Source organism: Odocoileus virginianus, chromosome 31 (genome assembly GCF_023699985.2).
Source record: "Odocoileus virginianus isolate 20LAN1187 ecotype Illinois chromosome 31, Ovbor_1.2, whole genome shotgun sequence".
In the NCBI taxonomy this organism is placed as follows: domain Eukaryota; kingdom Metazoa; phylum Chordata; class Mammalia; order Artiodactyla; family Cervidae; genus Odocoileus; species Odocoileus virginianus.
In genome coordinates, this window is record NC_069704.1 from 17,945,378 (window position 1) to 17,967,325 (window position 21,948).

Below are 21,948 nucleotides of genomic sequence, written 5' to 3' on the forward strand. Positions count from 1 at the left end.
GCTTCAAAGGTTTTTCTCTGCTTTTTAGGAGGAAAGAAGAGTATCCATCAAGCAACACATGACTTTCTGATATATTTTCAAGGTACATCTTTGGAAACAGTCTTGTTTTGATTGTGCATCTTCTGGCAGCTAGCTAGAGAAAATAAGTAACCTAAATAATTCCAAGTGACAAAAAAAATAGATTCCTCTTCATGCTATAACCTGCAATTATAATTCCAGGCTCTTTCTTTAACAAGAGATGAAAGCCTCTTTCCTTCTGGAACCATTTGAATAGAATTATATATTTAAAGAGATATATAACACCTTGGTATTCCTCAATCCTAAATTCCTTATATATATTGACAACTACTAAAGAATAGTTTTAGAAAAACAAATCTTAGAACTATTCTGAGCCTCTTTTTGGTTCTTACCTGAGAATGTGTGAAATGAGTACGCAGCATATGTCCGATATTCTGAGTATGAGAAAGATCCAGGGCTGCATCGACCTCGTCCAGGATGTAGATCGGGGCAGGTTTGAAAAGCAGCATGGACAGGATTAATGACAGAGCCACTAAAGACCTGAGAAGAAGGCCGAAAGAAATCCCGTCACAACTTGATTTTACCACTTTTACCAAAGCGCTGAAGCAAATCTGGTATCCTGTTATTATGAATAGTGCTGATTTAGCTGGAAGATAGTTATGGAAAAAAGAATCTTAAAAGTTTCAAACTTGAAAACTTTTGTTGTATTAAAGTGTTTCTTTTAGTTTAGCTTTCCATTCTTCCCTCTCTTCAATGAGTGTTATTTTGAAAAGAACAGTTATATATTCTTCTTTCTTGTCAGATAATTAGAATGTTAAATTTAGCATCTAATCTTAAGAGACTTCATATTACTGTTAATAGTTTTTCCTTTCCTTCCCCAAAACTCTTTTTCAGTTCTTTTCTATCCCTTTTAATTGTAACAGATTTTGTTATGAAGAAATACAATATTTCTCATATTTTTCTTAAGCATTTCATTAAAAATCTTTATTTATTGTAATATAAAACATTTATAATTATTTAAATAGAATTAAAATTACAGTAACAGCTGTAACACACTTAACTCTATAACTTCAAATATCTTCCAGCATGCAGCACTAGAGTAAACAGTCTAATGCTTACTGTATTCCAATAGGGTATTTATTAAGAAACATGTAAGTGGGGGAAGAAAGTGTGTAGAAGAAGTGGGGGTCTAGGAAGGTGAAACCAAATTTTCTAGCAAAGGAAAGGAATGAAACAGTACAATAAAAAGCAAGCAAGCTGATCTCTACACTACAGGGTAGCTGAGGTCATTAAAGTGACCTAAAACTGCTTTTCAATGGCTTTCTCTGGGCCGAATATTTAAGGCATCAAGCTTTCAACTTAATCATTCGGGGGGGAAAAAAAAGGCTCACCAAGAGTTAAACTACTATGCTAGACTGTGGTGTATGTGAAAATAAGTTTATATTGTCTTAATTATGAAAATAATTTTTAGGTTCCAGTAAGAAAATAAGCAAATATTCTCTATTTTCCTCAAAAAATTTTTCTAGGACTTTGGCAAAAACAATTAAAAGATGTTGGGATCTATACTGCGGAATTCAATTTTGATTGACCAGGCAGCAGAAGCTGTTTTTTTTGACTCTTAGAACATTTAGGAATTTTATCAATAATGAAAAATAAAGAGTGGACTGTTATTCTATTCATAAAAATGACAAAAGATCTCATAACAGAAATGAACAGATCTTAGTATTTTCTACATCCAAAGGAGAAGAGTTCCATGACAGCAAAGAACACATGAGAGCAATCAAGGAGTATGGACTGTACATCCTGCAGGGGGAGAATATAAAATTAATACACATCTTCAATTATATGAATATTCACAATTTTCTCTCAGGGGGTTTTAATCATTTGGCTCTCTGCAGGTAAGGAGTTAGGCCAAATGCTCTTCTAAAGTTTCTCTCAGTATGCTGTCTGAATCACTGTGTAAGGCTGGAGAAACTTTCCTGAAGTCCAGAACATATTATTTCCAGTACTCTTCATTGTTATGTAGACCCAAGTTTCCATTTGGCACCATTTTCCTTTTACCAGAGAACTTGTACAGTTCTGCTGGAATTAAATGCTTCCACCTTTTGTTTTTCTGAAAACATATGTTGCCTTAAATATGAAGAATATTTCTACATACAGAAGTCTAGGTTATCACGTTTTTCTTTCAGCACTTTATGGATGTTGTTCCAGATTTCTGGCTTGCATAGTTTTTGACAAGAAGTCTAATCATTCTTATCTTTGTTCCTTGTCATTTAATGAGCCTTTTTAACCTCTGGCTGCTTTTAGGATTTTTTTTCTCCTAATCCTTGGTTTTCAGCAACTATATATGACGTGCTTTGCTGTGTTATTGTATGTGTAGGAAGCGAGTGTATACATTTATCCTACGTGTGAAAGTGAAATGTGAAGTGTTAGTTGCTCAGTGCTATCTGACTCTTTGCCACCCCCATGGACTGCAACATGCCAGGCTCCTCTGTCCATGGAATTCTCCAGGCAAGAATACTGGAGTGGGCAGCCATTCCTTTCCCTAGGGATTTTCCTGACCCAGTGATCAACCCAGCTCTTCTGCATTACAGGCAGATTCTTTAACATCTGGCCACCCCTTATCCTACCTGGGCTTCCCTGGTGGCTCAGATGGTAGTGTCTGCCTTCAATGCGGCAGACCCGGGTTCAATCCCCGGGTCAGGAAGATCCCCTGGAGAAGGAAATGGCAACCCACTCCAGTATTCTTGCCTGGAAAATTCCATGGACGGAGGAGGCTGGTGGGCTACACAATTCATGGTGACAGTCACAAAGAGTCGGACACGACTGACCGACTTCACTTTATCTTACCTGGGGTTCACAGAAATCAAGTATGTGGATTAACAGAACTCATCAAATCTGGAAAATCTGGGGCTGTTATTTCTTCAACTATCTTGTTTTACCTCTTCCTCTCTTTGAAATTCCAATAATATGTATGTTACTCAATATTGCCACACAGGTCACTGAAGCTCTTTCAGTTTAACTTTAATAGTTTATTGCTATGTTTTCAAATTCACTCATGTTCCTTTTAATGTTGAATTTGTTATCAATCTCAGGCAGAGAACTTTCCTTTCAGGTTTTTTTTTTTTTTTTTTTTAAATTTCTGGACATTTCAGTGGAATCTTCTTTAATAGTTTCCATTTCTCTCAGCTTGTAATCTTTGGAAATAGTTAATGTAACTCTCTTTAACTTCCTGTCTGCTACTTTCATCACCTGTCACTTCTGGGTCTGTTTCTCCTCTAAGTTATAAATCACATTTTCTTGAGTTCTGCCTACCAGTGTTTATTAGATGCTGAACACTGTGATTATGTTGTTTACAGTCTCAACTTTGTGGTCGGTCTTTTAACAGCATTAGGCCTGCAATTAACCTTTGCTAAGGTGTGTCTAGAACAGCCTTCACCTTAGGTGCAAATATAATGCCACGATGCATTTCCCTGGGCCTTCCCCAAATTCTAATGTTCCTTCCTTTAGTAAGACTACTGGGCTTTGTGTGGGTTTCCTTCCCTGCATCTGCAGTCAGGAAATTACTCCTAGGGAGAGACCTAGGGTAAACACCGGACTCAGCATTTTGTTTCTTTTCTCTCAGGACCTTATTCCTGGGTCATTCATTTTCTAGTATCTGAAAATAATTGTTTCTCATGTATTTGGTCTAGTTTCCTAGATGCTAATCCTTATTTCTACTTTATTGCCTATCATTTTAATCAAGTGTTCTACTGAGAATTTATAGTCTCACAGATTAGACTCCTTAAATTCCACATGCAAATATAGAAAAGCAAATCTGAAATTAAATTGGGAGGTGACGAGTTGATGGATTATAATAAAATAAGAGGAATTATTTCAAAGGGATTACTCACTTACCTCTGACCACCACTAAGTTCAGTTAGGTTTTCTTTCCAAGTATTTCCTAAGGCAACCTTAAACTCCAGACCATCCAGCACAGTCTGCCCTTCTGGTGGTGCAAGCATAGCATTAGCACCAGGCAAAAGAGTAGAAAAAATAGACCCAAAGTCCTTGTTCACCTGGATGAGAAAATGATTTATATTATAGAAAGGTTTCCAAGAAAAATCAAATGACATGTATATTTGCAAACCAGCAGGTGAATTTTGTTATCTGTTACTCTTGTTTTGAGGTTGGCAAATTATGGTCCATATGACAAATCTGGTCATGCCCATTCACTCATGATTGTCTATAGCTGCTAGCAACACAAGATAGCAACATCAGAGTCCAGTGGTTGCAACAGGAGTATATGGCTGTGATATATTTGTGTGTCTCTTTACAGAAATCATTTACTGAGCTTTGCTCAAACTTTGAGGGGAAACTACAGGCTATACCTCTAAAACTAAGGCGAAGTTTTTTGATACAACAGGCGGCCATGGTTGCAGGAATCCTCAGAGACACACAATTGGATAATATAGGAGATTGAACTTTCAGCTGGAGGAGAAAAACAAAAACTTTTTTTGGTATAATTTGTTTTCTGTTGACTGATATGGTAAGACAGGCCTGTCATTATCACCTAACTTTAAAAACCTTAAGATCAGTGAAGTCTAGGAGAAAAAGAGGCATAAAATCAAATGTTCTTTTCTATACTTCTCACAGATTGTCAAGGGGCAGGAACAGGGCTGAGCCCCAAAAGAAAAAGGCTGAAGAAGCTATTTGACCTATCCCCGTTAAGTTGCAGCAGGAGATTACACAGAGATTTAGGACCAATATTCTAGGCTGTAACTGAGTAATTTCTGTGCATACACACTTGATCACTGACTTGAGAATTCAGCCATCTGTCTTCAGACATGACTAATAATCTCAGAGGTTCACCAGACAAAATTGAGTGTACACATGCATGCACACTGCCACTCCACCCCACAAAGATATATGACAGCCAAATTCTCTACATTTGAGTATAAACTTCAAGTGCAAATACATATTTTATGAATATCTGTAGTAATAAGGAAATCTCCTAAACAGTCCCCTAAATATAAATTTGCTAAGGAACACATATTTTAAGAACAACTGCATAAATGCTAATAGCCTACACAGAGAAAGTAGATTCTAGTTTTATCTGGGACAGACTTCCAGAGCTACACAAAGTTCATTACAATGGGGAGAGGTCCACTCTTATTATGGGGAAAAGATGGAAGATAACGTATAAACACTTGAATATTTTTGTCCAGACAGGAGAAAGGCAGCTCAAAATTAAGACAGTGAAATGCTAATAAATCCAAAAGATGACCATGGGATCCCATGTGGATTATTCAAAGGGGAAAACACAATCTTATCAGTTAATAGGTAGAGAAGAATACAGCCCAATCACAGACAGGAAATAAGCTGAATATTGAAAATCCAATGAGGTTAAGAAGGAAACAAAAATACAACCAGTTTCTAAAATACTCTGGTGTTGTGAAGGAAGTACACTTAAAGCCATAAGGAAGGACAGAATGCTGATAATAATACCTATCTCATTAGGTTACTGTTGAGAATTAAATGGGAAAGTTAATAGGAGAATACTGTCTGACATATATAATAAGCACTCAGTAAATTTACTTGGTTTGGGAGAACTTTGGAGACTGGAGAAAAATCAGTTTAAAATATAAATTTGTACTTGAATTAAATCCAGCAACCATGGGGAAATCAAGAGACAGAATCTCAGGTCTAGTGTTAAATCCAAATATTGTACAAAGATACTGGGGCCAACTTTTTGCAAGCATTTTTTAAATGACAGAAATACTACAGGGAGATGGAACACTGAAAATAAGTTGTAGAGCAGGAAAAATAATGCAAATGAAAAAGACAACTATTCTGCCATTATAAAAAAATAAAGTTCCTGCAAAATTAAAAAGAGAAAAAGTGATAAGGTGCCCCATTAAATCCTAGAGGCCCAGGCTTGCTAAAATGCCAAACAGCACAGCATCTATGAAAGCTTCTGACTAGCAGTCTTTTGTTATGGTAGGAAAACTTTACAGAAGAAGCTAAGGATTATGCTAAAGGAGACAAATCTATGCAGCCAGAGAAGTAAAATAACAGTAAGGAACCTTGAAATCTGCTGAAGTTGTCATAAAACAAAACCAAAGTGGTTAACTGGGATTCTGCTGAATATGAATCCTGGAAATACTGACTTCCCAATTAACCAGTTCTAATTCCTAAAGAGCAACAAAAGGTAATTTTAACTTAAGTTCTAATTTAGGAAAAGAGAATTCCAGGTTTCCTACATTTTGACTATTACGATCTTAAGCAAATTTCAACTTTCTAAGCTTTAGTTTCTTAATTTATAAAATAGAGATAATTATCAAAATTATGGAATTGTTTTAAGATAATTCATGTAAAATAAGAGCAAATGGTCTGTTAATTATACTTACATAAAAATAACATTTTATAATTATTAATCTAACATTATAAAAATGATTTGCTAAAAAACCTAAGAATGTATAATACTTATGAATTCTGAAACACAATTTGTAAGTGAAATACAATCTTGCTATAGAAATATTCTTAGCACTATTTGACCTCTGCAAGTCACGGCAAGAGAAACTGAAGGGGTCCTTTGGACAGGTATTCCAACAATCAGCACTTCTGCAATGTAAAACAGATAATGCTTCCAGTTTTAAGCGGAGGATGAGTAAAGGGTATGGCAGATATTTGGAAGAAACCTTAGAATATTGTCCAATATTAGAACCTATGATCTCATGAGAAAGAGGGCAAATACTGTCCCTCTTAAAGGTAACCCAGAATTAGCAAGTGATGGAAGAAAGAAAAATGGAGAAATCTACAAAGTTAACTTAATATAGCTTAAGAACCAGACAAATAGACGATGAGACCATGATGGAGTGACAAATAAATCTTTGCAAATCAGTAGTAAAGTCCAAAATGACAAAATGCTTTAAAAAGTCTACAAGGTTTTAATTAAGGTATGAATATGTGCCTCATTCAAACACAAAGTTGTTGCTTCAGATTTATCTTAGAATACAATGCTATTAACATGACGTCATCTTCCATCTTTGCCTCATACAGAATAAATGATAATATTTTGGGTTCAAGTACCTTTTGCCAAGCAATATTTATGGCTTGGTTTTTCTTCTGGTCCAGGTCTTCTATAGTTGCCAGGATTTTGGATTTGTCGTTTTCTACAATTCTCTTCTTCTTCATCAAGTCATTATACTAGTAAGATAAAAAGCAGACTTAATTGAGAAAACTAAAAAATTTCTATTTTAGGCTTCAGTCAAGAATAGAGATTTTATTATTTTTATATGCAATATATACAACTCCTTCTTACCAAAAAGATACACTACATTGAGTTACAACGTAAGCCAAACTGAGGAAAGTAAATATATCTATATGTAAAATTCAATTACTATAGCTGAGAATTTATAGCACAAACTCTTGAAACATTTTTGACTCCACTTATATTCCTTATCTACCCAGGAGTCAGGCAAAAAAAGGAATATTTGTCATGTAAACTCAATAGCAGCCTTGCATGCAAGGTCAGTCTTAGCAGTGACATAAAGGTTTAACTTTTTTAAACTCTTTACCACAATGTATAAAGTCCTACATAATTTGGCTCCTATTTATCTCTGGACTTTTGGCAACACAGCCCTCCCCAGGCTCCAGCCATGGGGCCTCATTTTGTTTCCTGAACATAAGCTCACGGTAGCCTTATGGCCCCCGCACTGTTCTTCCTCCACTTCAGACACGACTGGTGCCTCACGTTTCCACTCCAACATCTGAGTGGTCTTCTCTGGTTAATGAAGAAATTTACCAAAAAAATTTTGAGGGAGGCTACAGAGGGATCAAACCATGAGGAGCAGCAGAACTTTCTAAAAATCCTTTTAACTTATTTCTCCTCACAGCCTCGCATGTCAAGGCGGTTTCATATTCTCCCTGAAAAACTCTAGCCAGTCTTGCTAGTTTCCTTGCTGTCCCTCTCCTTTGTGGAGAAAAGATTTTAGGAGCTTGGCCACACTTTTATACTGTTCCTTGCATAATTCCATATATTTTCTCACATGTGGTGACCCAAAATACAATAACAAAAAAACAAAAGGCAAACCACTGATCAACAATATAGGCCCTTCCTCTCTGGTATGGAGATGGGAATTGGTAAAATAAAAAAAAAAAAACTAGCCTAAGTTATTATTTATAATAAAAGCAAACAAGTAAAAGGAAACAAATTTCACGATGTTAAGCAGCTCAAATTCAGACGAAATGGTTCCCTTCCATGAATGTGCCATATATTGCAAAGCTTTAATGGAGAAACGAAAACCAGCAGGAATATTTAACAGAAAGATCACAGTATGTGCATTATTAATCTGTTTCGTATCTAACATAATACAGATTCTTTGTAGATACTAATGTCAGTAACAGCTTAAGAAACCCTTTAGTAAAAACTCTGTTAAAAGTGATCGAGCTCATAGGTATTACCACTTATACAGCACTCTCATTAACTGTTATACAAATTCAGACTTTTACAGAATTAAAGAAGATACAAAGCATAATATAAAATTACTCAGATTGCTATTTCCTATGGGGCCATAAAGAATAGGAATTGCTTTCCCTTTTGGGTTTTTCTAGTGACATGCAGACTGTAAAAGGTAAGGGAGATGGATAACACCATCAAGTAACTGAGAGCCTTAAAACAGAGAAGATGCTGCTGGATTTACAGATTAGTAAAACAGTGTTAATGTATGTAACAATTTTAGTCATTTACTTATTTAATGGTTCTTGCAATACACTGGAATCAAAGGAAGACAGTGGTTAGGATGACTGGTAAGGAGGCAGACAGCGGGATATAAGTATTCCCTCATTTTTCCAAAGTTCACTTTATATCACTATTTTTAGAAGAAAAGGTAAAAAGCACAAATATTATTCAGCATGTGTTCTGCAGTGAGCCATTCCTTACAGAAGCAGCATACACCCTAAGCAGTGAGAGTGGCACCATCAAGCTCCTCATGAGAGCAACACTGAGCATCTCAGCATCAAGCCTCCTCCCAGGGCTTTGAACTGTGTCTGTGAGCATCTGTGATTTATCTCACTTTGCTCTGTTCATCTGTTAGCAAGAAGGGCCCTATGGTAATTGCTTCTTGACTTTACACCATTTTGGCAGGAAGGGTTTCAAAGGAATGCCCTGCTTTTTGGATAGTGGGGAAAACCTGTACAGTCTTCTTCAAAGCCTTTCAAAAAGACAAGAGAAAGAAATGATATAAATGTGAGGAGTTAACACGATCAAAGTGTTTTTATTTAAACCAAAAATAAGAAAGGGGTTGAACATATTCACAGCAAAAGGAAAAGCAGTGGAAAACTCATTTAAGCACAACAGAACACATAACTGATGATACAAAAATGAAATAAGAAAAGAAATAACTGAATAGGAAGAAAAACAAAACAAATTTTCAAAAGCATAAAGCAAAGACTGACTCTAATAATTGTCTTGGGGTCACATCTGCTGGAGACAGAAATGGCAACCCATTTCAGTATCTTGCCTGGAGAATCCCAAGGACAGAGGAGCCTGGCAGGCTACAGTCCATGGGCCGCAGAGTCGGACACGACTGAGTACACACACCAGGGGTCATATAAAACCATCAATGCTACTCATGTTTTAAAGTGGCCATAGTCATAGCAAAGTGACTTACACGCTCTTCAGCTTCAGTCAGTACATTCATCGCTCTCATGTTGACATTTCTTCCTAGTTTCTCCTTCATTTCTTGCAACTTGTGAAGTCTCTCACCAGCTTCTTTTGGGTTGTTAGCTTTGAAATCATAGGTGCTATTGGGTTGCCCAAAGAGGTGTTTTTCTACAGTAATCCAGTCATAGTCCTTCAACATTTTGGACACCTAGCCACAAGATGATAATGGAATAATATCATTGCTCACAAACCTATATTTAAAAATTAGTTTCTTAAATATTTACTAATTTTTACAAACATTTTTGAGAAAAATCCCACAATGACTCATTTGAAAAAAAATTAGATTCATTGTTGATTGTGAACCTGTAAGTATGAATATTTTTACCTAGAGAATAGGCTAAAAAAAAAAAAAAGAAAAAGATATTACTTAAGCATCAAAATAAATGTGAACTCAGAGAAATAGTTAAAAAGTGTATGTGTGTGTGTGTGTGTGTAAACATTGCCATTATAATGAGATGAGGCTCCAGATTTTACCAAATTCAATCTATTGCTTCAAAAAAACAACTTGTGAAAGTTTAGTCTTATACAAATATTTAAGTCATAGGTAACTGTAAAATCATGAAAGCCTAATAGTGATTGGTATCTAATAATTCTTGAAATTATAATCTAAGCAAACCATTATCTTAAATATTGACTCCATCCCCTTGCTAACCTCTTTTGACAAGGCACAGTAAAATACTCATATAATATAGCCATTAAGAACTTTTAATTATAGTGCTTAAGGAAGACTTTCTTCTAGTGTAACTGGTTAAGATTGGTATTGACTGCTGAAAGCTAATCTTTGTCAATCATCCTTATTAATTCCATGAGTAGAGTCACACCACCAGACTCCAAAGTAATATGGTCATTTCTAGCCTATCTTTCCTGCCCATCTGTGAGCTCCATGAACATGTTCTGTGGCATGCTGCTCATTCTTGTATTTTTAGTGCCTGGTATAAGTATACAATAAATATCTGATAAACTATGTATTCCAAGAATACTTGACTTTTTAGCAGTTCTGCTTGCAAGTCCCTCTTTCTACCCTCTTCACTTAACTGTACATAGAATCCCTTAGCAACCACCAATACTAGTATTTTCAATTATATTTAAAAAGAAAAAACCTATTAACAGTAATATTAGCATTGGAAATAGTTCAGTGAATCCACTAATACTAGGCTACTAGGCAAATGGGAAATCAATACTAATAAAATATTAGGATATTACCATGTGGTCATTAAAAAAATGCTCTTTAAACAAAGTAATGAACCTGAATAGGCACTCATGGCTCCTGCAGAAAAGGGTGGAAGACTGTTTTGTATGTTCTCATACATACAAAAAATCTTTTTGAAATTAAATCTCTTGTACTTTTATGATGCTAAAAAAGATTTAAAAGGCACCAAATTGTTACACACCAGTAAGAAAACATGATGAGTGAATTATTAAAACCACATAAATGAAGCCTCCTAACTAAGCAATGAATTCCTGCAAAACTATGCATTTTCTTTAAATTACTTAGGTTACTGTGATACATGAAAGAAATTTTAATTAAGAGTGACGAAAAAACTGTGGGATAACTTCAAAGACACTGCTTGGCAAAACGTCAGATTTCAAATGAGACTTCGAACACTGACTATACTAATCCTCCTAAGGACATCCTAAACCAACTAAGTCCTTACTTCAGAAGTTCCCTATGTATATTTCTCTGTGAGTTCCCTAAATTCAATTTGCAATAATGTAAAGAATATATATTACAACTATTAATACATTAGCAATTAGTTCTATGAACAAATGGGGATTAAAAAAGTTATTTCTATGGGAGGCCACTCAATATTTGGTTAAAAACATCTTGGAGATGGGAATAAAGCCCCTGAAATTAAATTTAAAAATAAAACATTTTTGCCATTTGGTGACTGCTGAGAAGCAGTCATAGCTGTATGCCTCAAAATTGTTACACAGTAGTTCTGCCATTTACAGTAAGTTCTTCACTGAGCACTCTACCAGAACATTTCAAAAACCCAGAGGCAAAAATGTGACTAAGAATAAAAACGAACAACACCAACATGCCTTGGCAGCAGCATCTTCGGCGTCCCGTTTGTGTTTGCTGATGTTGTGGTCCAGTTCCTTAATTTTAAGCTGAGATTCATTGTTTTGCTCCTTGTGTTTTGCTACTTGTGCATATTTAGCTTTAACTATGTTGTCTTGGGCTGTTATCACTTCTTTTTGCTTGGTCACCTCTTCTTGAGCTTTATTTACCAACTCCTGAAATGAATAATTATAAGACAACATACAGCAAGGTAAGATGGAGACATTTTTTGCTTTACTGAAAGATCATCGAACAGACTTCTAGACAAGATGGCAATGTGTCATCTAACGTTTTACATTTTCATATCCCCATGAAAATGACTAACACATTTACAGATAAAACTTGTATTACCACTAGGAAAAAAGGGATGAGATGCATTGTTCATGCTGGAAGGCAACAAAGTTCCTGTGACACAGTATAACTGGCATCACCTAGGTGGAGGAGGGGTTACTGGGATTTGTCCTGTGAGGTCTCTCAAAAAAGTGGGATTTTGGTGGTGGTTACAAAATAATATGACAGACCTGCAAATGCCATTTATTATGAAGGCAAAGAATGGGGGTGGAAGTAAGGTAAGCTGGCGTTCGTTCCTCTCCCTTCTATAGAACTAAGCTGTGAGGCCTGCGACAATGGCAACAGAAGGTCAGGGCATTTGGTTCTAGCACAGGCGTTACAGCAGAGATACGGAACACGAAGAGAAACTTTTGAAGAAACAGATCTGCGGCACAGAGAAACACTTCTCACTCTTTTACTATCATCAGTTTCCCTCTCAAGTGAAAATTACAGCTGGGATTTAGTCTACCAACTCTCACCTCCTCCACCTCAAAGTTCTTTGCTAGATCTTAAAGATCTTTCTGGTAGAGTCACAAACTCACACAAACATCTAAAAAAAAAAAGAACCTAGCTCAACTCAGATTTAGGTACAGGAAAACAGAGTAGAACAACGTGCTAAAAGACTCTGAGGAATAATAGAGCTGTTGAAGTGATGATAAGCTTCAGTAAAAATTTAGGAATTTTTTAAGGCATGCTTGTTAGAAAACAAAATAATTTTGAGCAATAAACAATACCTGACATTATGGTTAAGTTATTGAACATGACATAAGTAATTTCATTATAATGTTTGTGTCATTAAAAGTCCTTTGCATGAGGAAGTTAAATCACAGCATTCATCTAAAAAATCCAAAACAAAAACGCATGACAAAAACATGTTTATGAAGAAGATTCTCTCACACCTAAAGATTGAAGATGGCGTCACAGGTATAACTGTTTCAATCTACAATTGTTAAGAGAAAAACAAGGATATCTATCACTTCAGATTGAGCCCAAGTTTTTAGTTTTGTTTGAACATATAATTTGAAGGCAATTTATCTTCTTAGCTCCCTAAGAGGGCAAACAGAAACAATTTAGAATATCGAGACTAAAAGAACGTTTACAAACTAAGAGATCCATTTTATAGTTTTCCATAGAGAAATAGACATTCTCTTTATAGAAATATGTATATGCTTTGATTTTATCGTTATTTAGATCAAGGAAGAAGTGGCTTATTTTACTTCCACATTTCTCTTTAAAAATATGACATCTAAGCTTTTTAAAATTCCACAACTTGAGGTCCATGAAAGATGGTAAAAGATATGGAGGAATGAGACAAAAAGGCAAGGCAGTAAAGAAACTGTAGAAATGGTAATCAGCAACACAAAACACAAAGCTCAAAAGCATTTTGATCCCTGATCTTCAAAAATATAGTTAAAAAATTGTTCTGCTATTGATTTGATAATGTGTTAAAAATAAAAAAACCCTCGAGTTTAACCACAAATAGAATGAAGAGAAAAGAACCACTTTAGGAAACAATGCACAGTACAACAATTAAAACAATTATCTCAAGGAAAGAGTGTGACAGGAAATGTAAAAGTGGAGGCCAAAAGGCAAAAACACACTTTACTCTGGCATAGGTAAATGGATGGAACTCCCCTGTTAGAAGCTGTTACATTTTAGTTAACATGACCTACTAAAAGTACCTAACTGCAACAGAACAGAAAACTTAAAAAAAAAAGTGGTATCAAAAAACCAAGGTGATTATACTTTGTATAGCATGGTGACAGTAGTTAATAATAAATACTACTATATATTTCAAAGCTGCTAAGACAGCACATCTTAAAAAGTTCTCATCACAAGAAAAAAATCTGTAATTATACATGGTTACCAGACTTACTGGGGTGATCATTTCACAATATATTAAAATGCTGAACCATTATATTGTACACCTGAAACTAATATAAATGTTATGCCAATTATATCTGAGTTTTAAAAAGTAGGAGTAGAAATAATGAAACAAAACAGAATTCAAGGTCAAAATCAAAAAGAGGGTCAAGAGGGTATCCAATATTCATGAGGGAGCATTTCTAATATTCGTAGGAAATAGAAATATCTTCACAACATGAAACCCTTGCACCCCAAATCCACCCTTAAGTGCAGGCTTCTGAGATGGGAACACTTCTCCCTTGCCAGGTGTAACAATATGAAGCCTCATCAGTAAAGGATGCCGTGGGGACACTGGAGAAGGAAGGGGCTTTACCTCTTGGTTCTGCTGTGCTTTTCTCAAAGGCAAGGCTGTCACTTACACAGCTTCCCCCGGCACCCCAGCAGCAGTCTTTACAGACGATCCACAGGCTAGGCACCTCCCTGCGGCCGGGCCCCCTGGCGTCCCAGGAAGCTGTTTTCCCAGCAGATGTCCCCTGCAGCACTTTCCTCGGCATGGTTTCCCTCCTACACCCAACCCCACGAGCAGAGGGCCACAATGATGTGTTCTCCAACTACATGCAGTTCTCAGCTTTGCAGGTAGAAGGGGGCTCTTTTCCAGAGTTGTTCCTTCTGGGGGTGCACTGCCTCAGCTTATAGGTAATGACTGCTCCTCTATCTGCTCTTCAGATATTCTAGAGTTTTCTCTACCCCTGAGCAATCAATCATACATCATTCCAAATTCCTGTTATAGTTAATAATTTTTTTTTAAACTCTGCCTGGTCAAATTACTGGGTATTTTTCATTTTCTAGTAGACCTGGACTAAAACAATTAGTGATATTATTTCAGGACTCTTTCTGATTGGTAATCATCATTTTCCCTCTCATCATGACAAGGGTGAAGAGCCTGAGACCTCTGAAGTCAAACGTCTTTAAGCCACCATTTCAGAAGCAGAGTGACATCTGTATTTTCCTAATGTGGTTAAACCACTCTTACCTCATTTTTAGCCACCTCAGAGGCCATTACTGCAATCTGGCCCTCGTAGGATATGATAGCTTCCTTTACAGCTTCAAGCTGTTGTTGATAGGATGCATGCTCTCTCCTGAGCTCCTCCAGCTCCAGGGTGATAGCTTCAACTTCCTATAAAAAACACAGCATCTGGGCATTCAACAGTTACCAACTATTGAAAAATAATTACACACATGTCAGCAGAACTAATAGATACTCAAGCAAGTAAGGACCTTGGTTACTCAACAACTGAAAACATGTAAGCTGCTTCCAAAGAAGAAAGGGGAAAAGAAATTTATTTTTCTGTATTAAAAAATGTACATACAATTTTTACGGGTTCAAAGAACTTTGCATAAACTAGTTCATCCTTTCCTTCCTATAGGGAAAAACAATACAGAATTCTATATGGCAGATAGGAGAGGTAAAAACCTTTTTTTAAACAATTTTTTAATGACAAAAAGTTACTTTCTCTTCTTTCCCATTATAGCCTTTAGTTCTTTTCAAAATGCTTTGTGTAAAGCTAAATATTTACTAGTAGAATCATAAGGTGGGTTTAAAAAGAACTGTGAAGGTAAGTCAGATTTAAGTGAAATTGTATTCAATAGTGAAATTATATGGAAGTGATTGAGCACATAGCCTTTGTAAACAGAAAAACAGGTTCAAATTCCAGCCGTGAAACTATCCAAAATAGTCTATAATTGAATAACACTGCAAATGTAACATGCTTTGTCATCATTATTCTTTCACAGTGTATGTTTCAAACAAGATGATCACCGAACAGAAACATCAATAGTGAGTCTCTGATATGACACAGCTTGGCTTACATGATACAAGCTTTGGTCCACTCCTGCATGAAGCATTATCAAAATCAAACATTTATCAAGCAACCTTGTCTCTCACTTTGGGATTATCAGTGAAGAAGGCCAAATCAACCAACGGTGCTCTACCACCCTTCAGTTCTACGCTGATGTGAAAAGATTAATTCTATTAAAAAAAACAATGACCTGTTGTTTCTCTTTCATTTTCTTGCTAGAAGCATCTGCTTTAGTTTTGGCGCAATCTAGTTTTTTCTGGGCATCCTTCAGTTCTCTCTCTCTTTCAGCTTCTGCATTTTTCATTTTATTCTCCAACACCTCATATTTTTCTTCAGCTTTTTTCTGAATTTCTTTGGTGTTTTTTAAGGTCTCCTCACTTTCCTCTGCATCATAAATCAGGCAAATACAACTAAATGACATCTTCCAACTAGTAACAGTTATAGATAAGGGCTTACAAATTCAACTTGTAACAGAAGAAAAGGTATAGAAAGTTGGAGGCAAGAGTTTTTTTTTTTAAATTAACTGTTTTAACCTTATTCTAGAAATAGTATGTTGAAAACACAGGTCATACCTTAGAGCCATACTTGAATTATCTAAATTCTGTAAAGAAATTATTTCCAATCACATGAAATTGAGTAACATAAACCTGACCTACAATTTAACTTATAAAAAGATCACAGACCATTTTATATACCATATGCTTCCTAAAACCAGAACTGAGCACATAACTATGGTATTTTTATTTTAGTTATAAGAATACTTTTAATTAACCCCATAAAAAAGCTTAACTTAGTGTTCCTTGCTCATTTATTTTTATTCAGGGAAACTCTTTATTAGAGAAATATTGTGAGAACATACCTAGGACGAAGCAGAGGAAACATATTACCTCTGAATTTATAAATTAAAAAATAAAGTAAGATAGAATGAGCATGTTATGGTCACAGTCAACATTAAGTGTTAGGACTAGGTACAAACATAACCTTGAAAGCCATGATTATACAATGTCCTATACTACTTTTCACTGTAGAATATCATTCTAGAAATCAAAAGAGAAATAAAAAAATACCCAACACAAAGATAAACAGAAATACAACAAACCAAATGTACATTAGATGTAGCAAAATCAGTTCTAGGAGTGAAGTCCAGAACAACAAATGCCTACCTAAAGAAACAAGAAAGATCTCAAACAACTTTACACCAAAAATCTGTTGCTTCTATATACTAAACGGTCCCATTTAGAATTGCATCAAAAAGAAGAAAAACCCAGTTAGTAGAAGGAAGAAAACAATAAAGATCAGTGTGGAAATAAATGAAATTGAGACTAAAAAGAAATAGAATAAAAATCCATGAAATTAAAAGCTGGTTCTTTAAAACCGACAAATTTTCAGCTAGACCTAAGGGAAAAAGACTCAAAGTCAGAAATAAAAGATATAACTAATACCACAGAAATATAAGGAATCATAAAAGGTAACTATGAAAAATTTCATACCAACAAATCAGACAACCCATAAGAAATAAATCCCTAGAAAAAGACAACCTATCAAGATTCAATCATGATGACACAGAAAATCTGAAAAGACAGATTAGTAATATGGAAATTTAATAAGGAATCAAAAACCTCCCAACAAACAAAAGTCCAAGTGAATTAAATCAAACATTTATAGAATTAAAACCAATCCTTCCTTTTCAAATTCTCCCAAAAAGCAGACAAAAAGGAAATTCTTCCAAACTCATTTTGTGAAGTCATCATCATCCTGATATTGAAACCAGACAAGGATACCAAAAGCAAAAAAACCCACAGGCTATCATTCCTGATGAACATAAAAGCAAAAATCCTCAACAAAACATCAGCAAACCAAATTCAACAACACAGTGAAAGAATCATACACCGTGACTAGGTGGGATTTACTGCAGGGGTACAATGATGGTTTAACATCTGCCAATTAGTGAATATGATACACTACATTAACAAATTCAGGATAAAAGTCATGGTCATCTCAATAGCAGAAAAAGCCCTTGAGAAAATCCAACATTTATGATAAAAACACAGTAAAGGGAGTATAGAGAGAATAAACAAGCCTATATACATGACAAGCTCACAGCTAACAGCATAGTCAATGGTGAAAAGCTGAAAACACTTCCTCTAAGACCAAGAAAAAGATAAGCATGCCCATACCACTTTTATTCAACAGTGTTGGAAGTGCTACAGCAACAGGGTAAGGAAAAGAAGGTCATCCAAATTGGAAAGAAAGAAGTAAAACTGTCACTATTTGTAGATGACATAAGCAGAAAACCCTATTATAAACAGAAAATTGTAAAGATGCCGTCAAAAAACTGTTAGAAGTAATAAGCAAAGTCAACAAAGCTGCAGAGTACAAAATCAATTACAAAAATCTGTTGCTTCTGTACAGAAAATGATCCCATTCATGACTGTATCAAAGAGAAAATACCTAAGAATAAATGTAACCAAGGAGGTGAAAGATATGAACACTGAAAACTATGAAACACTGATGAAAGAAACTGAAGACAGAAATAAATGGAAAAATATTCTCTGTTCACAGATTTGAAGGATATTGTTAAAATGTCCATATTACCCAATGCAAGCTACAGATTCAAGTCAGATTCTATCAAAATTTCAATGGCATATTTCATAGGAATAGAATGAACAATCTGAAAATTTGTATGGAACCACAAAAGACCCTGAACAGCCAAAGCAGTCTTGAAAAAGAACAACAAAACTGGAGGCATCACACTCCCTGATATCAAACTGGTGGTTCAGACGGTAAAGCATCTGCCTACAATGCAGGAGACCCGGGTTCGATCCCTGGGTCGGGAAGATCCCCTGCAGAAGGAAATGACAACCCACGCCAGTACCCTTGCCTGGAAAATCCCATGGACTGAGGATCCTGGTAGGCTATAGTCCATGGGGTCGCAAAGAGTCGGACATGACTGAGCGACTTCATTCACTACAAAGCTAGAGTAATTAAAGCAGTAGAGTAGTGGTATAAAAAGAGACACAAGGATCAGTGAAACTACTGAATAAAAGAACCCCAAAACAAAGCCCATGCATACATGGTCAATTACTTTATGACAAAGGAGTCAAGAATATATTATGGGGAAAAGACAGTCTCTTCAGTAAATATTGCAAGGAACCTGGACAGTCACTTATAAAAGAATGAAACCGGACCACTTTCTAACACCACATACAAAAATACCTGGACAGTCACTTATAAAAGAATGAAACCGGACCACTTTCTAACACCACATACAAAAATTAAGTCAAAATGGATTAAAGACTTGAAGGAAAAACCTGAAATCAGGAAACTCCTAGAAGAAAACAGGTGGTTAGCTCCATAACATAGGTTTTGATGATTTTTTGAATTTGACACCAAAAGCAAAGGTAACAAAAGCAAAAATGAACAAGAGGGACTATATCAAACCAAAAAGCTTCTGCCCAGCAAAACAAATCATCAACAAAGCTAAAAGGCAACCTACTGAACAGGAGAAAACAGCTGTACATCATCTACCTGAAAAGGGGTTAACATCTAAACCATATTAAGAACTCATATGATTCAACAGGAAAGAAAAACAATCAAATCAAAAAATAGAGGACCTGAATACACATTTTCCACATAAGATGTACAAACGGCCAAGAGGTAAATGAAAAGATACTCAACATTAATCCTAAGGGAAATTCAAATCAAAACCACAAAGAGCAATCACCTCAACTGTTATACTGGCTATCAAAAAGACAGGTAGTGTTCACTGCTTCATTATTTACAACACCCAAGACATGGAAACAACCACTAACGGATGAATAGATAAAGAAACTGTGGCATAAGCATACCACGGCATACTATTCAACCATAAAAAAAGATGGAAATCCTGCCATTTGCAATAACATGGGTGGACCTTGAGGGCATTACATGAAGTGAAATAAGCCAAAGAAAGAAAAATACCATATGATCTACTTATATGTGGAATCTTAAATATCTTAGGTCACAGATACAAAGAAAAGATTGGTGGTTGCTAGAGGCAGCTGGTGGGGAAGGTGAATGAAATGAATACATTTTTAATTTTATAAAAGAGAAAAAAAGAATAAAAATATTAGTGGTGGGAAATAGGTCTGTGAACAGTCCTAAGGAATAAGAGAAATTTAAAACTACCATATACAATTAAATTCTGATTAAAGGTGTCAAGATAGGTTCTTAATATTAGGGACACAGATAGTTATAAATTCAATTACACATATAACAAAAATACTATAAACATAAACAAAACCAAAAGACAAGCATATAACAGAAAGGTTATTTGTAATATGGTACACAAGAACAATAAAAACAAGCCATGAGCAACCCAACAAAAGAGCGCAAATTAACAGAAAATTATTACATATAATTAAAATAACTAATTCAAATATATAATAAGCATGAGAGCTTCAATACCGCAAGTATGGTTATCAGCTGAAACAGACTAGCACAAACTGTTTTTATCTCACCAATGATTTTTTTAAGAGCATCTAGTTCTTCCTGCTGCTTGTGATAGGAGCTTTGCTGAAGCTTGGTTTGTAATAAATCTACCTCCTCAGCCTTCATCTCCCACTGCTGTTTTAGGTGGCGATACCTTAAGGAAGAGAAGTTTATAATAAAGGACAATTTTTCTGATGTTTGAGACATGCATTTAAACAAGCTCTTACATAAAACAAACTCATACAACATAATGTAAGATGCCACTGGTTACAAGACTCATTTTGATGACTTCCACACTTCTGAAGCATCAATTAAACTCAAGTTTGACTTGGTTACTGAAGGTAAATACTCTAAATGACCAAGACCAACAGTAACTATCCACAGAAATATTAATTTTAGCAAATATTAATAATCTGAGAATAAGTTACCTTAAAAATAACCCTTCTCACTGATCCTTATCTAAAAGAAAAACTCCATAACAGCCCCCATCACAAAAATAGTATAACAATTACATAAAATTTCAAAAATTTGGTTAGCTCAATCCCCAGTTTCAAATGTTTAAAAAAATAATAACATTCCCTCCATTTTGTAAGGAGACTGGTGGTTTAAAATGACACAGTACTAAACGTAAACATTCACTGAGCACTTTTTTTTGCAGATCCTGTAATTGTCCCCCAGTTCTGGCAGCTTCAAATTACGGCTTTGGAAGGTATTTTGCTAATTCAGCTGCAGTGAAATTTTAAATTATAGTAAATTCAAAGGTTGCTTGTAACTAGAAATTCATGAGGTTTGAGAGCAAAAAACAAGCAACTTATAAATACTCCCTTAAGTATTCTTGTCTGAGACTGCTTGACAGCAATTAAAAAGCCATAATTTTAACTCAGAGTCATTTTTCAACTCATTTAAAAATGTAAAGAAATTTTAAAAAAAGACAAGCTATTTTCCTGATATGGTCTATGAAAGAATGGCTTTAGGTGACCCTTCCACTTTCATTTTTCAAAGTCTATTTTTCTTCCTGGACCTCAGGGCCACAATTAAGTCTACAAAACAACTCTGCAGAATAAATAACCTAGTACTGCTCAACAAACTTAACAGTTCCAAGCCAAATGTGACTACAACTGAGTTTGTAATTCATTCCCTTAACAGAGCTTCCACATTTCAGAAACATCTTTTTGTCTCTTTCTCACAGAAAGTTCTTTCATTTTATGATTATAAGTCAATGAAGGTGAAAGGTAGGCTTTACATGTATATAATGTTTGAAAGCGGGCATTTTGATACAATTTACATCTTGGAATGGCCACTTTGACTTAGTGTAAACAATCTTTTCCATATATATACTGTGTCCCAAAAAAGTCTTAGTACTATTCTAAGCTTTGATTAATTTCAGGAGATAAATGCCAAAAGTTTACCCCTCAACAAAAATTTAAGTTTTTATCTTTTATTTTCTCTTACCTTTATTCAGTATTGTGAATTCTAAATAAAATGTTTAATTTTATCTCATTTCCCACTCGCCATCTTCAGAGAGGTTAGAAAAAAATTACAATTAGACTCTCAAATACTAAACTTTGTTAAGTTTGTGGCATTTATACTCCTGAAGTTTTTAAAGCAAGTAAGGACTCTTCTGGATAACCACATGG

At 35.2% G+C, this 21,948-nt stretch overlaps 1 protein-coding gene and 1 long non-coding RNA gene across 3 annotated transcripts in view; one reads left to right on the forward strand and one right to left on the reverse strand.

Moving 5' to 3' along the window:
- The window catches only part of LOC139032414 (uncharacterized), a 167,107-nt gene extending 151,078 nt beyond the window's left edge, over positions 1-16,029 (forward strand). Inside the window, exons 4-5 of one of the 2 annotated variants that reach the window (XR_011484955.1) lie at positions 29-82; positions 15,777-16,029. This is a non-coding gene — a long non-coding RNA (uncharacterized lncRNA). The remainder of the gene's footprint in view (positions 1-28; positions 83-15,776) is intronic. The other variant, XR_011484954.1, reaches the window with a different exon arrangement.
- The window catches only part of SMC2 (structural maintenance of chromosomes 2), a 49,245-nt gene that overhangs the window by 2,380 nt on the left and 24,917 nt on the right, over positions 1-21,948 (reverse strand). The window contains exons 17-24 of the mRNA XM_020909006.2: positions 20,341-20,465; positions 16,032-16,225; positions 15,016-15,159; positions 11,768-11,962; positions 9,672-9,872; positions 7,090-7,206; positions 3,916-4,076; positions 411-558 (exon numbers count right to left, since the gene is read on the reverse strand). Of these exons, the coding sequence (XP_020764665.1) occupies positions 411-558; positions 3,916-4,076; positions 7,090-7,206; positions 9,672-9,872; positions 11,768-11,962; positions 15,016-15,159; positions 16,032-16,225; positions 20,341-20,465 (1,285 nt within the window). The remainder of the gene's footprint in view (positions 1-410; positions 559-3,915; positions 4,077-7,089; positions 7,207-9,671; positions 9,873-11,767; positions 11,963-15,015; positions 15,160-16,031; positions 16,226-20,340; positions 20,466-21,948) is intronic.